General features: G+C 38.0%; 1 protein-coding gene across 1 annotated transcript in view; it reads right to left on the bottom strand.

The window, feature by feature from the left end:
* Tmprss11e (transmembrane serine protease 11E) overlaps window positions 1–17,613 on the bottom strand; it is a 38,174-nt gene that overhangs the window by 17,625 nt on the left and 2,936 nt on the right. Inside the window, exons 2-3 of the mRNA XM_028786786.1 lie at window positions 3,477–3,601; window positions 306–427 (exon numbers count right to left, since the gene is read on the bottom strand). Of these exons, the coding sequence (XP_028642619.1) occupies window positions 306–427; window positions 3,477–3,601 (247 nt within the window). The remainder of the gene's footprint in view (window positions 1–305; window positions 428–3,476; window positions 3,602–17,613) is intronic.

Raw genomic sequence — 17,613 nt, 5'->3', positions numbered from 1 at the left:
TCTATGTGAAATCTGTGTCTATTATTCTGCATCCCCTTCAGCTTCACATGCCCAGAGTTTCTGGACTATGTTGATCAAGAATAAATACAAAAGTATGGAAAGGTAAGTGGCATTCATAAATACCTAGATGTTACTTGATTTGGCCTTTTGGATATAGTATTCTAAGTCAGCTATTGTGAGTTTTGTTTTGGATCCCTTTTGCATAACTTTCTGTCAGTTTTCAAAGTTATGCAGGGACCAATTGATTGGCTATTTTAGAAACTAGAACCTCCCAATGTCATAAACATGGAGACAAAGCTACTTACCATAGTTTCAATTCTCTGGCTCATTTCTGTGAAATTTTTAGAAGCCTCCCTTCCAAACTCAGAATATAGCTTGTCACTTGTGAATGGCAATGTGCTGTAGTAATTGTAGGTTCTCCTGTGATCTACAAGGAAAGAGGCAAAACACATCATAATCTTTATCAGATGTGTAAAGCATGATTATTACCCCATTTGGTGATTACTAGAAACACTGAGACATGAAGGAACACTCCCACCCCTGGTCATCCGCTCCATCATCCTGCTTCAGGCTCCAGAGCGATCTCCATATAAAGAGAAATACACATCATATTATTTTATAGAGTGTACAAGCTGTGAGAAATGCCTGGTGTTCTGAAGTGTTGTGCAAATACCTCATGAGAGCTGTGGGCTAGTTACTCACATGTTATCCATTCCCTGGTTAGCCCAAAGGGTAGCCAGTCATGCCATGGGAATGAACACATCATTCAGAAGCTTCTCAGGGCTGAATGATGTTATATTAAAGAAGTAGCTCCTCACCCCCATTCAATAAACTATTCATTAATTCTGGACTCTACTATGAGAAAATCTATTTTTGCCAGAGATGGAAGGAAATGAGGATAGGAATTCAGATCAGAAAATAGAAATGTAGAGAGCTAAAATTGCCACCTGAAATAACCTTCCAAAAACAATAAATGCGTTCTCTGAGCTCCTTTGTCACAGAACTTATTTTTTGCCACTGGGCTTAGGGAATGTCTTGTCTGCTTCTTATCCACAGTGTCTTGTCCCTGCTGCCAATTCACACAACCTGCTTTGTTGACTGTAGAGTTAATGTAGTATAGTTTTCCTCTTCAACATACAGAAGAGTCAGAGACTTGCATCTACCTTCAGTGGACATTAATGCCTACTACATTTCTGTAATAGACGTGTGCCAAGGCTTATAAATATAATAATAACCTAAGACAGTTTGAAGCGCTTATTGTAAGAAATGGACTATGCTTCACCCAGACTGAGGATTCTTATTCTTATTCTTATTCTTATTCTTATTCTTATTCTTATTCTTATTCTTATTCCAAGCTAATGTTGTTGTAGCCAATAATCAATCACATATTAAATAGTAATGTTATACAGAAGACTCTAAGAGGTCCCTCTAGTCACTTAAGCATAGCTTTTTAAAAAAAAAAATTATAGATTGCATCATTTGAATTTGTCATTTCGAAGAGGCAAAACACGGTCAACTATCAGTACTTCATATGGCTCAACCACAGAAATATTTAAGTACTCAATATTGTACTTTTCTCTGGAGACTTGAATGAGCCACAGTTTTCATAATATGGAGCTTCTGATATTATAAGCTACCTCTTGTAATTTCATGAATATTGAATGTCTTTAAAATATGAATGAACATGAGTTTGTTGATAATTTTCTGACAGGCTTGTAATTCTACAACTTACAGTGATGTTGTTCACAAACACATTCACAGCACAGAGAAGTGTAAAGAAAGCCCCAAAGGCACTGGGTGGGAGTAATACAAACAACTCTAAGCTGTCTTGAGCTTTGTAAAGTGAGGCTCAAAATGATGTTTTCCCAAACCTAGTCACATTCATATTTATTCCGTAACACATCTCTTGAGTTTGGCATGTGAGTTCATAACTGCTCATTGTTTCCACACCCAGACGATAAATCATACATACAAAATAGTAACGTACACGAATCCTTGTTTATTCAGGTGTGCTGTGTGGGTACTGGGAATTGTGTGTTACAGTTTCTGAACTGATCACTCGAACGGTATGATCCTGGAACCAGACACTGGGAAACGTGACACAGTTTCCAGTGTACACATGAGTAAGACCCATAATCTTACAAAACCTGGCTTAGGAAAATGCAAAGGAGATGGAGGAAGAAACTTTTTTTTTTTCTCTCACAAAAAGGATCAAGCCTCTAACATTCCTAGGGCTTTCTTGTGAAATCAGACAATCCTAAAAGTATGTCATTTTTTTATCACTTAGTATTGAATAAAAACTTATAATGCATCTTATATAGGTCAAGAGTCTTCAAAAATTTTGGAAATATAAATATAAGCAAATCATAGCCTTCCACATGCATAGAGAAATAACAATGCTTACAACATAATGAGGCTCAGTATATTCAGAACCAATCTGTACTGTGATGTTATTTTAGCAACTCTTTTGTGTTAAAAGTATTTCAGAGAAATTTCTACTACCAAAATAAAAAAACTTCAATTTAAAAGAAAACAGCATGTGTATAAACACCACCCAAAAATATTTGTTTTGAGCATTATTTTTATTTAAGCCACCCATAAGAGATGTATCTACCTTGTTTTGGAAATTGACATTGTACTTGGTAGATAGAAGAGGAAAATCATTAGATTACTAATTGCTCTTCCTCTGTATACGAAAGCACCTTTGTCAAATTCCCAATTAAATTAGATTCAAGTGATTAACTTCTATAGTTTCAAGGCCTTCAATATCAAAACATAATCTAGTCACACAGGGAGATATTAAACTAAGAGTTGAGTCAACTAATTAAAATCCAAGGAACAGTATAGGGTTGTTATATTGGTAGTCTCCTGGGCACCTGATTAATAACAGCAACTGGGAGCTCCTAGCAACAGAGAGAGCCTCCTCATAATGAACCTCACTATATCTTGACCTCTGTCATCACTAACATCCCAAGATGAGATTTTAAATGACATAGGCACTTATTTAGCAATAACTATTGTAAACATGTCTCCAACTCAGTACAGAGCAGAGCTTAGCCCTACATGATATTTATCTCAGTGTGTAGTTCATTTCACGCAATGTTAAGATTTTGATAAAGTTGATTTTTAAAAAAAAAAAAAAAAAAACCAAGATTATTATCCTGTGACCTCAGCTCAAGACATAGTATTCTAGCTAACCTGTGGTCTTCCCTTATTAAAGATTCCTCTATCACTTCCCAGTTATTTTGAAAAGTAGCATTCTACTCCTAGCAGGAAGCACTGTTACCACAAAGATAGAAGATAGATCCTTCTGGGTTAGTGAGGATTAAAATAAAAACACTAAGCATTCAAACAGTTCTTAGCCAACGCAAATAAATCAACGTGATGAAGAAATAGCCCCGAAGCAAGCCAAAACAGGAAATTCCATGAGGAACAACTGGGATGGGTCACATGATGGTAGAGTATCTTATACTTACTGTATCTGACATAATGAACAGTGAGTCCAATGCACACTGCCAGGACAATCAGGGATAAGAAAGAGATGAGGCCAATAACCCAGGGCTCCACAAAAGTTCTCTTCCTGGCCCTCACCACAGGTGACCTGAGGAAGAAAGGGAATGGACGGATTATATGGAAGCACATGCCTTGTCTGCACCTTAGGCAAGTTAGGAGCATTCGGATGACAGCGTGCTGCCTCGATTTCCAGCTGCTGAGAGTAACTTGCTTCCTGTGTGCCTCCATTTGTTTATTTATAAAACCAAGATGATAATAATGGTCTTTATATCCTTCTTGGTCCTTATTTGTTAGGACTAAACAAAGATCCTATATGTAAAATGATGACAATACCTGAGGCTTCTGTAAGAGTTAGCTATTGTGTGTCCAACAATCTGTGATCAAGCTCCAGAGTAGGGCACTGTAGAGCTATACATTTAAAGTTTATTTCTAGACAGAAGAATTTGAAATGGCTTATGAAGTGTAGTAAAGCTTCAATTATACAGAGCGTTGCAGATCTAATTCTAATTGCTTTCTAATTTTATGATTAAACTCCAAACCAGACCTTGAAAAATGAACTGATGGGATTATGGAAGATCTCCAAAGAACCCAGGTGTTTGCACTAATATCTACCTGTAAGCTCCAGTGATGTCAGGGGAGCCCTTTCTTGGTGACCTCATCTTCCCCTCCATGGCACAGTCCTAACTCCTGGTTGTAGATCAGCCTCTGGCTTGGTTGGTAAAATTGCCAACCATTCAGATTACATATTCTAGTTGGTAAGCAAATTCAAACACTAGAAAAAAAATAAAGTCACTGCTCAGTAAGGCTTTGGGCTATGATGCTGGTTTTTTTGTTGTGGTTTACTTTGCTTTGCTTTTTTAACTAGCTATTTCTCATGTCTACACATTGAATGAAATGGGCTTCTTTCTTTCTAGAATGCTACTCATCCAATCCATGAAAGAGGGAGAGAATGTTATGTCCTTGTGAGGGAGTTCTGGGTACTGAATCCCATTTAAGATGATGGTATGATTGTACGGTTCTGCCTTTTCATTACCAGCTCTAACGCTCAAACCATTCAAATGCTGGGCCAAGTTTCTCCACCTAGCAATAAGGCGCAGGACGCCCAGCCTGGGTATAGCACCCCAGTGAGCTCAGGAAACGTCTTGCAAACTGCAAAGCACTTTTCAGCAATTTTTTTTTTTTTTTTTTTTTTTTTTTTTTTTTTTTTTTTTTTTTTTTACTTATAGAAATCAAGATGACTCGTTGCCTGGTGTTATAAAATCACCAGGAAATATTTTCACATTGGTCCTGCAGCACAATGGTCATTGCATGTTTTTGCCTGGTCACTGAATAGGAAAAATCAGTGACCATCACCACAGGCTTCTGCCTGCCCCTGTTGCAGGTTATAGGATTTAGTAGCTAGGCCCAAGGGATCCTATTTGTTTCCCTTGATTCTTCTGTGGTCTTCCCATGGGATAGTAACCATGGAAACTTCAGTGTCCTCTCTCTAACCTCCTTGATCTCCCTGGAGTAGGGTTCCCAACACCTGTTCCTAGAACGACAATTACTACAATATAAAAATACTTTTCCAGGAGGAGCTTATTTTTCCATGCGCACTTGTGCCCAAGAAGCTCCCCGGCCTGATAACTGTCCCTTCTGAATCTGAATGCTTGTTATTCATCTGCTGCAGAAGACGGGAGATGCATATAGTAGACGTAAGCAAGACTGTGGTTGATACGGGGAGGGAAGGTTTTTCAACAAAAGTCCATGCATGCCAGATAGAAAAAAATATCAATTTTCACTTACCCAAAAGTAGGATAGAATTTTCAGAAGTATATGATTACTGTACTGAGATATGAAATATGGTAAGCTGTATTTGTTTGACAGTCAATCCACATAGGAATCCACGCTAAGCACTCACTAAGTGATGGGGGGGCAAATCTGTTTGTATTAACATGAATATGGTCAATTATCCATTGAATCAAAAACATAATGGTGAGTCTTAATGAGATGTATGTTGCATTTTAAAGTTTTAAATCATTATATAGTGTGTGTGTAATAAAAAGTATAGGAGGCACTGAGTTATTAGCAGTAAAAAGTGGAATCAGAAGTGAACATCACTTTCATCTGAATCCACGCGTGGTTTGGTTTTATGGTAGATTCTTTAAATAATAGTTTTTTGAATTAAATGGAGAAGAGACATAAAAAACAGAAATGATAATCTATAAAGAATGAAAAAATTATGGAGGCAGACAGATCTGGTATGTGTGCATATATGTGCATGTGTGTACATTGTGTGCATGTGTGTGTGTGTGTGTGTGTAGTCCATTTCACTACTGTGCCAAGAAACCACACTGGCTTCCTTCCTGATCCTCACAATATCGAACAGACTTGCTTTCCTTGGTGTTAAGAGGCAAGAGGGTCATTAGCGGACAAAGACAGAGAGAATCTAGTCAAAACAATTTGGATAAACCATTATGAACGTGTATCTCAGAGCGTTGCCTCCAGCTTCTTGATTGTATAAGTTATATCCCAATAGATGCGGTACTCTCTCATGTTTTCTCTGTATGAAAAACAAGGATTATTATTCCCTACTTCTAACCTGATGAGCTCTGTGAAGGTAAAATTGCTGTCAGTTTATTACATTGAGTGAACATGTGAAAAATATATAAAAAATATCCGTAGTGGTCATCATAAGTATTTTAATTATCAGTAGTAATATTGATGTCCACATTACTAAGACATTCACCATTGGAAACACTATCTTTTCCTTCCTCAATCTATAACATTGTTTTTCATGCCAATTAACTCAGTTTCTTTTCTCCCTTTATTAAGGAATAATTCATCATTTTTAGTTACTTTTTTTTTCCTTAGGAAGTCATTCAATACTAAACTGCTCTAAAGTAGACATGATTAGAAAGTGTTCTCAAAAACATCAATAAAATGGAGAAACAAATCTGCTTCTTATATCAGGGGATGCTCCTGTAATCAGGTGCCTCATGTACAAGAGTACTTATGCAAGCACTTCTTTGCCACTCCAAACCTTAGCTGAATTCACCTAAATTTACTCTAAGACAGACTTTTCCATTGTAATCCCTTCGATAATTTCAAACTATCAAACTGCTTTCTCATGTTTCTTTTCTCTTGGGGGAAATGTGTAATTAGGGGGAGTGAATATAGACATAAGGTACAGATATTGAACTGGCCTTGAATTGCTGGAAGATGAATAATATTCCTGACATTGTGTTATCAATATCATTTCTTAATATGTCACTGTAGAACTGTTCAATAAAAAGGCAGTAACTACAAAACGTGAGGACCAGCGAAAGGTGGAGCCGCAAGCAAGCCGTGGGGCGGTGACTAAGAAAGGAGTGTAATGCTTCTGAGGAGGGCTTGTCAGAACAGGCTTCTGTGGAGCTCAGTCAGCACTGTGTCCTGAACAACAGTGGCTCTCTGACTTCTTGTTCATTTCTCCTGATGCTAAGCAGTGCTGACAGCGTCATTCCTTCCCCTTGACAGCTCAGTCCAGCCTAGCTGTTCTAATAAGCGTGTTCATGATGTCCAGAACTTGGATACTCCTAAAGAATTACCATCAACTTCTTCAGCCGGCGTCTGGCAAGCTTTTGTGTGAAGGTTCAGATAATAGATCCTTCTGTTTCCTAGGCTGTGGGTCCGCTGCTCCAGCTATTCTGTTCTGTCGCTGTATCCTAAACACAGCCCCAGACGATACGGAATCAAATGAGCACAGCTGTGTCTTGTACGTTTTCATTTCTAGAGACTGATATTTAAATTACTTATATTTTTTAATCGACAAAATATTTTTATGACCTCTTCTGATTTGTTTTCAATCACTTAAAAAAAATGTGAGGGCTGGTGAGATGGCTCAGCGGTTAAGCGCACTGACTGCTCTTCCAGAGGTCCTGAGTTCAATTTCCAGCAACCATATGGTGGCTCACAACCATCTGTGATGGGATCTGATGCCCTCTTCTGGTGTGTCTGAAGATAGTGACAGTATATCCACATACATGAAATAAATAAATTTAAAAAAAAATGTGAAAACTGTTCTTAGTTAAACCACCATATAAAGTCAGGTAATAAGCCAGATTTGGTCCCTAAACTATAGTTTTCTATGGCAGATTAAATGATAGACTACAAGTCAACCCTAATGATCTTTTCTGGCTCTAGTCTGGCAAATCTGTCTACACAGCATGGCCAATGAACGTGTTTTAGAAATTGTACTGGAAATCTCCCAGCAGTATTTGATCCGCAGCTTGATAACACTTTTTCTCTTCTAGCTCCGTAGTCTCTGAAACACTTTCTATTCTAGTAAAACATCGTTTTCTAAGTGTCATGGACAATGGCTTAGTGATTAAACCCCACACTGCTCTCCTCTTCTGATTGCCCCCTATGTAGAGTATCTCAGAGTCTATCACCCCACAAAATGTTTTTGTGAGTTTAAGAGATGATTTAAAAATTCTCTGCTCTGGTTTGTTGTTTCATCCTGACATCTTTTTTTTTTTTTTTGGTTGGTTGGTTTCTTGGTTTTGTACCTTCCTGAAATAAGTGTGAACCTTGTCTCTCTGTATGCATTTTTACCCCATACTCAAGAGCTGCTCATTCTTCAGGAACTGAAACAAAGTTGAGTACACTAAATTGCAAAAAGTCATTTTTCAATACCACACTGTGGTGTCGGATCTTTCTCAATGAACGTGGAGTCCACCTTAGTTAGTTTCAGTGAATAACTTGGGATATTAAAGAAAACAATAGGTAAGTCAGACCTTATTAAGAATAATTGCTAGCTCAGAAGACCTGACTTTCATAAAATACTTTATGTGGTGATCATAATTTATGGGTAATGTTACTCATATCTAAAACATATGATTTTCAAAGTATATATTCTTTCTGCTATAAAACTGTTACCAAGGTCCACAAAGAAAAAAGGCAAATAAAAAGACATGTTTAAGGGTCATTGTACATTTTAACATCAGAACAAGAAAGAAAGAAAGAAAGAAAGAAAGAAAGAAAGAAAGAAAGAAAGAAAGAAAGAAAGAAGGGAGAAAGGGAGGGAGGGAAAAGAAAGAAAGAAAGAAAGAAAGAAAGAAAGAAAGAAAGAAAGAAAGAACCACAAAGTATTAACATCCTAGAATCTATTGCATTAGAAATTTCCTGAGTCAGTTCTTAAGACATAACAGAGAAAGGTACAGATATGTCTTAGGGGATAATGTGCTTCTGCCCAGGAATGAGGACAAAGTCAGATCTCCAACACCCACATGGCCAGGCATGGCAATAAATGCTGTAATCTCAGCACAAGGAGGCTGAGACTAGAGGATTCCAGGGACTCAATTGCCAACCAGTGTATCCAGCTGGTGTGAGCTTCAAGTTCAGTGAGACATCCTGTCTCAAAAAAAAAAAAAAAAAAAAGTGGATGGCAACAGAGGAAGGCACCTGTTGTAGAACTCTGGCACCCAGAGGTGCACTTATGAGTATGCACACCTCCATAGGCATACATATGGGTGCACATGCTAATTGTTTTAAATTAAAAAATAAAAAAGCAGGCCGGGCGGTGGTGGCTCATGCCTTTAATACCAGCACTTGGGAGCCAGAGGCAGGCGGATTTCTGAGTTCGAGGCCAGCCTGGTCTACAGAGTGAGTTCCATTACAGTCAGGGCTACATAGAGAAACCCTGTCTCGAAAAACCAAAAAAAAAAGAAAAGAAAAGAAAAAAGCAAATGTGGTGTGGTGGTGAATGCCTTTAATTCTTGCACTTAGGAAAAAGAGGCAGACAGATCTCTGAGTTCAAGGTTAGCCTGGTCTACAGAGCCAGTCCTAGAACAGCCAGGTCTATATAGAGAAACTCTGTTTCAAAAATAAAATAAATTAAAACATCAATTAATCATTTCCTTGGTGTTTACAACATGTTTGGCACTAGCTTAGCTCAGGGGATTGTGCCTTTTTTCCTGTCAATGCCATTACCCAAGCTGCACTTTACGCTAACAAAAATTTGGATTGTTAGGAACCGTTGATTTTCATTCTTCCTTATATTTCTAAAACAAAATTACTTAAACACTCAAGGTAGAAACAAAGTAAAAAGTATATGTGTGTGTAGGTAATGTGATGTCAAAGTTTATATTAGCCTGACACAAACTAGAAATTATCTGAAAGGAGAGAAGTTCATTTGAGAAATGCCTCCAATAAGTACCAGCTGTAAAGCATTTTCCTAATTTGTGATTGATGGGGGAGGGCTCAGCTATTGTGTGTGATGCCACTCTTGGGTTGGTGCTCCTGGGTTCTGTAAGAAAATAGTTTGAGCAAGCCATGAGGAGCAATCCAGTAAGCAACACCCCTCTGTAGCCTGTTGAATTCCTTCCCTTGCTGCTTTTGATGATGAACTGTTATAGAGAACTGTAAGTGAAATGAACCTTTTCCTCCCAAGTTGTTTTTGGCCATAGTGTTTCACCACAACAATAGTAACCCTACTGAAGACAGTTAGTGTGCTTTCATTGTTAGTTTTTAATGTGTTAGTATACTGCTTGCATCTATATCTGTGCACTGCTTGCATGCCTAATGTCTATGGAGACCAGATGAAGGTATCAGATCCTCTGGAATTGGAGCTACAGATGATTATGAGCTATGGTGTGAGACTGGGAACTGAACATGAGTCCTCTACAAGAGCAATGCTCTCTAAACTGTTGAGTTATCTTTCTAGCCACAATTGTTAATTTGTTAAGAAGAAATTTAAGCAAATTACTCATATAAAATTTCAAATAAAACATGTTCCTATTTTATTCTTTGATGTACACAGCACATCTATAGAATGTCTAAAAGCATCACCTTAGTCTATGTACTGAATTATGTGTTTGATTCCTATAACAGTAATTATAAATACTTCTCATAAGGAAGTTGCAATTAGAGCAAGAATACCATCTAGTTGCCAAACAACCATTACATTTTATTTTTATAACATCAATACAAATAAAGAAAAACTATTTATTTCCAGCTCTGGATATTAATTTAGAGCCTGTAGTGGGTAATTTTATCTATCAGTGTTCTCATCATAAAGATTTTTATGTGTCACCATATCGAACTGAACTGATTTAAGATGACTTATAATGGGGTATGTGTGTGTGTGTGTGTGTGTGTGTACTATTGTTATCGATACTAACTTAAGTTTGTGGATAGAAGGCAGTGAAATGTAATTAAAATATAAAATGGAAATGGTACTAAAGATATTTGCACACAGAGTGTGCAAATCCTTGAGTCAGGCCACAACACGGGTAGGTTTCTGTAAGACAGCCCCCAAACAAAATATACAACAGAGGAAGAAAAATAAATCCTGATCTGGTATCTTCTTTTTGGCACTGTAGAAAAGAGCAGAGCAGTTTTTCAGCAACACCATTACTAGGCCTCCATAAAATGCGCAGTGTGTCATATAATGAACGTCAGTCTCTATGATTGACATCTAAACAAAAATGGCTGCATAACACTCTTATTATGTCCCTCAATACTGGTGCTGTTGATCACGGTTCATTAAAAGAATTTGACGGAAAGAGAGCTCTATGAAACCAATCAGATATAAAACACTACAATACATTTTTAAAATATCTGACCAAGCATTCATAATTATTATTGGAGTGGTTTTAGAAGCACTATTGTATTGTAAAATAGCTAAATATCATTGGAAAAGTGGGCATAAAATTAGGTTGTTTGATAAACCAGTAAGTTTTAAGTAGATATTTCAATAGAAATCCTATATTTAACTATTAATTTTAGGCATGTTGGGGAATTGTACCTCTCAAACCGGGTGAGACAGGAATTACCAGACGACAGTACTGTGTTGTGGAGGGATAAACAGAAGGAAGGTTGAGGAATCTGAACTCGAGCACAGTGACAGGACACAGCACATCAGACCGTCAAACATTCTGTAATGTTAACTGGGTTTCTACCACATCCGCATTCAGACTTTTGACCTTAGTCTCCCTGTGAGAGTTTGCTTGACAGGGGGAACTGGCTGTGACCTGACTGTGACCTGTGTCATAGTCTTACTCGGAACAGAAATCTGAGTGCAAACATGATAGTAGTCCCAGTATCCCAGCCTCCAGCAATATGGTGTTCTTCATTGATATGAGCCACCATTGAGGGTCAGGTCTGATTGCACAAGCCTATAATCCCAAATTCTCAGAAGCTAATGTGAAAAACTGAATGTAACACTGTCTCAAACTTTAAAAAATTAAATTAGGGCTGGGAGATAACTCAGTGGCCGAATTCTGGCTTGAAATGCTTGAGGTTTTTGGTGTTTTAAATAGGAATGCCCCCTCCCCAATAGACTTGAGTACCTGAATGCTTGTCCCCTAGGGAGTGGCTCCATTAGGAAGTGTGTCTTTGTTGGAGTAGGTATGGTCTTGGTGGAGGAAGTGTATCACAGTGGGAGCAGGCTTTGAGGTCTCCTATGCTCAAGCTATGCTCAGGGTGGTACAGTCTTTTTCTGCTGCCTGCAGATCAAGATACAGAACTTTCGGCTCCTCGAACACCGTGTCTGCCTGTACACTCCCATGCTTCCCACCATAATTCTAATGGACTAAACCTCTGAAACTGTAAGACAGCCCCAATTAAATGTTTCCCTTTAAAAGAGTTGCTAGGGTCATGATCTCTCTTCACAGCAATGAAACCCTAACTAAGACAAGGCCCTACATTCAATCTTCAGTACTACAAAAAGAGAGGAAGGAAACAGAAAGCAAGAGAGAGAGAGAGAGAGAGAGAGAGAGAGAGAGAGAGAGAGAGAGAGGAAACTTGCCTAAGAATAAGTAGATACCAATGAAGCCCACTGCAGTGGCAAGACTTCTGATTTATATTTCATAACTAGAGTACATATTAATTAATTAGATATAAATTATTTTTATTAGATCATGACTTAGAACATATGTACTAATTTGGGGAGAACAGCATGGTAAAAGGAGCCTAGGTGCCTAACTACCAGCTTCTCATCCCATAGCTGCTGGCCTCCAGACATGTTCTACACTAAACGAAATGAAATCTCTCACATCATCTACTGGCATTCTCATCCTGCCTTTCCTAGTTAAATCTCACATTACTGGGATACAGAACAGATCAGCTGTGGTAATGTGATTACCATTTTGTGTCATGTTTAGGAGAAAAGAACCTCAAGATAAATGGTTCGTAACTTTCTGGAAAATTCTGTATCAGAAAAATGAGATAATAGACTACTTTTATTTAATGTTTTCTTTTATTTTAAAGATTTATTTATTTTATTTATATGACTACACTGTAGCTATCTTCAGACACAGCAGAGGAAGGCATCGGACCCCATTACAGATGGTCGTGAGCCACCATGTGGTTGCTGGGAATTGAACTCAGGACCTCCGGAAGAGCAGTCAGTGCTCTTAACCACTGAGCCATCTCTCCAGCCTCCTATTTAATGTTTTCTAAAGGCAATGTAATTTCTGAAATACAAATAACAAATTTAGTGGTAATGTTTCAAGACACAGGCAACCGAATTAAGCATCTCCTTGTTACAGCAGACGATCATGATCAGCAGTGAGGATTTTGAATATTAATCTTCCTGGCTCTCATCTACCCAGCCATGATCTAATGGTGGCCACAACTCCTGTCTGATAAGCCCTAGGCCACCCTGCACAGCTTTTTCCTGTAACCACCAAGCCCAGTGCTGATGCTAGAACATTTTTGCTGTCCTTTTTTGTTTTGTTTTGTTCTGTTAATTTTTTAAAATTTATTTATAATCCAACCACTGCCACCCATGCCGTCCCCCCCACTACAGTTCCTCATCCCATTCCTTCTTCCCCCTGTCTCCAAGAATGTTCCCCTACCACCAGGCCTTTCCCCCTTCCTGGGGCCTCAAGTATCTTGAAGATTAGACACATCTTCTTCCACTGAGGTCAGATCAGGCAAACCTCCACTATACATGTGTCTGAGGCCCTGGACCAGCTCATGGATGCTGCCTGGTTGGTGGCTCAGTATACTGTGCTTTGTTTTATGACCCAGAACATGTTCTATCATGATAAATTTTTTTGTATGCTTTTGAGAAGAATTTGTACTCTGCCCTTCTTGGGCAGAGTGTTTGCCACAGGTCAGTCAGCCCAAATTGCTTTAGTGTCTTCAGATTCTCTGAGTTTCTGTCCACTTGCTCTGTCAGATACGGAGAGGGAAGAGTTGACATCTCCAGGATTAACTGTGAATCTGCCAATTTTACTCGTCAGTACTGTCTGCTTTATTTATTTGATCCTCTGTTCTGTAACAGAGGTAAGCACATTTTGGACTCCTGTCTTTTTGACCAGTTTAGTTTTTTTATCTTCATTCAAAAGTCAACTTTCTCTAAGGTTAATATACACACTTACATATATGTTTTGATTAGTGCGTATGTGATATTTAGTTTTCTATAGTATGTTTAACGTTTCTGCATTATCATGGGTTTCTTCAACAAGAAGAATAGTCAGGCCTCCATTCTCTTACTTAATCCTATCTGAAAAATCTCTTACAGTGTACATTTATGTTTAATTTTTAAATGACATCCGCTTGTTTGTGGGGAAGGGTATACATGTCATGCCATGTGCATAGAGATCAGAGGACAACTCCCAAGACTCAGTTTTCTTCTCCCTATATGTGTGCCCAGGGAATCAAACACAGGTCACCAGGACTGGCACCGTGCCTTGAGCCACTGAGCCAACCCTTCAGCCCAATCTTTCAGTATTTGAATCATATACATTCAATATGATTATTGATACATTGCATTCAGGCTGTTTAGTTTTGAAAAAACTATACTATCATAAATTTTCCTTTAAGCATTCATATGTATCTTAAAGACCTTGAGAAAATAGTAATCTATCCTATATATTCAAAAACAATAATAATCTTCTGTTACAAGCTCTGTAACTCAAGCTAATGGTTTCCATTGTCTTATCTGGTGAACTGAAACATGGGCCTTTGGGTTTGAGCAGCCTGAGTTTATCCCTTACAGTGGTCTTCATTAGCTAGATGGCACTGGGCAGTTGCTTGCCTCCCTAAGTCTATATGTCCCCACCAACAAATTGATCTAATGCTGTAATCCAATTCATCAAGGATCTTCAACAGCAAACAGTGCATTTATAGAGTTCCTGGCACTTTGCCAAACAAACAGTAGCTGCGCAGTGATTGTTACTACTGTCATTATTATTTCCTCCATAACAAGAAACCAATTTACTTATCAAGTGGACTCACATGTGCATGAGGGGTTATGGAAGGAAGACAGCAGAACCTCCCAGACCTGGTCCTAATCCATTTTCTTGACATCCAAGACTCACTTTAGGCAAAGAACAATTAGATTTGAAAACAAAAATTGTACAAAAGCACTCATCTTGGGGTCAATACGGTGCTAAGTTCTGAGGAGTCAGGCAGGTACATCCTCTTAGCCATAATGAGGACAGTTTAGTGCAAGGATTAGAACACCTTGAATTCCCAAAAACCAGTGCTCTATCAGGTAGGAAGTGACCAAGTGCTTAACGATTGCTTGACAGTACTATATATTTTAAGTGACTGTTTTAACGTATCATAGCAGTATATTAATTTATTGTTTTTAGAATTTTCTTGATTAGAAAACATGGGATGCAAAGATAAATGAAGCTTTTAAAAAGACTAGGAAAATTAACTCTGCTTCTCCAAGGGAGTACTTTAGGAGTCCAAGGTTGATAACATGAAAGAGACAGAAGGGAGGATGGGAAAACACAGAACTGGGGTGAAAACATGCACATTAAACCTTCAGTTTCACCAATCATGGACTCAGAGATTAGAGGTCTCGGTTTCTTTGTATGTACTGCCATTTGATATTAAAGTTAGCTGCTCACAGGGTTGCCATAAGGCAACAAATGACAAAATATATATTGGGATCAAATATCTATCAGAGAGTGTTTTTATTCCTCCTGCAGGGATTTTCAGTTAGCTAGGAGGGATAAGCTCAAAACAGCAACTATACCACATGGCCACTACATTTAATAACAATGTATCATGCGCGTGAAAAATAAGGAGAGTAGATTTTACCTGTTCTCATACACACAAAGAAAAGTCTACATGAAATACTGTGTATGTTCATTTGCTTAATTTAGCCATGATGTTTAAGTATTTCAAGTCAACTTGAACATAATAAATGTATAATGTTAATTATTAAGAAGGCCATCTATTTTTACTTAAGTTCTAATAGTATTAGTCATGACAACAGTTCCTGGGCCGTGGAGTTAGCCCACACTAATCTGTCTCTCCTCCTAAACTATGCAGAGAACACAGGTACACTGGGAGGTTAGATTGTATCTCTAGTGCCGACTGACTCATCTATTTCTGTGGCCATATGCAAATTATCCACTCCTGCAGAGCTGTGCTACCTTTGTAGAATGGAATTTCCGTGCTTCCTGTTGCAGGGGCTAATTTTAAAGAACATTTCTTGAATAACTGAAGCAGTCTTTGAAAATATATAACTTTTCTATCTCTTGGCACAGTAAGACGATTGAACTAGTCATAGAGGGCACACATAGATGAAGAGAAAAGGTCCCATAAGGATGGGTCAGCATTGTGATTAAAACATAAGCTTTAGAATCCTATAGACCTGCCTGCACTCATTTTCAGTTCTGTCATCCACTACCAAGTGAAAAAAAAAAAAACTATGTCTCTGAGCACCCATTTCTCCATCTACAGAATGGGTACAAATTAGCTGTAGGCTGTTATAAAGTTTAAACGTGAGTAATGTTTTATAAAGGGAGTTGCTACATAATATCATACTCAAATGATAACAATTGTTATTTTGTCCTAATCTGACTCTGATTTAACTTTAGACAAAGTGCAAAAAATCCTCAGTGTTTACTTAGTCAGCTTCAAAATATGTATATCATCTGACATCTTCAGATGAAATGTGGCGAAGTAAAGTTTAATGATGCCTCAGTGATATTTCGGATTTCTGTAAAACTACTTATCGTCTTAGAATTACTATTTGAAAACTCTGAGAGCTCACCCTCCCACACCAGTCAGGCGTGTACTTGGAGAAAGGTCAGACTTGCACTCTTAGCATGGTGTCTTAACGTAACTACAGCCCACTATTATCCTCAGCCTCTAATCCTTCCTGATCCCTATCTACTGGACTCAGACCTGGGAAATTATGCCAGAATCACAGAGAACATTCTTTCTGTTTCTCAGCAATTAACTTCAATTAAGGAGCTCCAAGAAAATATGCTGGAATAAATCCTATCTTGTTCTGTTTTGTTGGGCTGAGGTTTCACTGTATTGCCCAGGATGTTCACAAACTTGTGAACCCAAAGAATCTTACAACCTCAGCTTCCAACATGAGTAACTAATGTAGTTCTTTCTTCTAAACACTGATAGAGCCACAGACCATCCATGGAACCATTTTTCCACATAATGCCTCAGGAGAGCTACTCCACAGCTAGGGAGTTCTATGTGCTATCATATTTGGATATAAAACTCGGTGCTGGTATTTCCAGTTATTCCCTCTTTAAAATAAGCAATCTCATTTTAGAGTAAAAAACAGTTGCAGTTAATTCTGACCTATGAATTCATTTGTAGAAAACAGTCATGTAATCAAAGTGCTGTGCTCACAGCCACTGATCACCTTTAAGACAGTGGTGAAATGGAAATTAGGTCACGTGTTTATTTTATACAAGAAAAAAATTTAGACATCAGTAAGGTGCTCAGTTAATTCTTTAAAGATGTTTAGAAAACCGTATGTGGAAGTAAAATTCTAGTCCAGCATTTCCTTCTTATCACATATGTAGACAATTTCATGTTAGCTTTATATAACCATCTGTCACTTGACCTACGCATTCATATTGTGTGTGTATGTTTGTACATGCATACATACATAAATACATACATACATACAAACATACATTCTGAAAAGTGTTACAGAAACACTTCTTTTTCCATTTCTGTAAAGCTTTCCAATGACTGGACGGTCCTTAGAATAGCACCTGTGATAGACATTCTGATGTAGGTAAAAGGGCCTAGACACCCAGACCACAAGTACAGATGCTAGATCTCCCAGTGAGCCTGGACCATTTGCACCACATCATCTTTTTTTTTTTTTTTTTTTTTTTTTTTTTTTTTTTGGTT

This window comes from Grammomys surdaster, unplaced genomic scaffold (assembly GCF_004785775.1).
Source record: "Grammomys surdaster isolate TR1022 unplaced genomic scaffold, NIH_TR_1.0 125581, whole genome shotgun sequence".
Taxonomy (NCBI): Eukaryota; Metazoa; Chordata; class Mammalia; order Rodentia; family Muridae; genus Grammomys; species Grammomys surdaster.
Note: the sequence above shows the minus strand (reverse complement) of the source record. Positions and strands in the feature narration are given on the sequence as shown.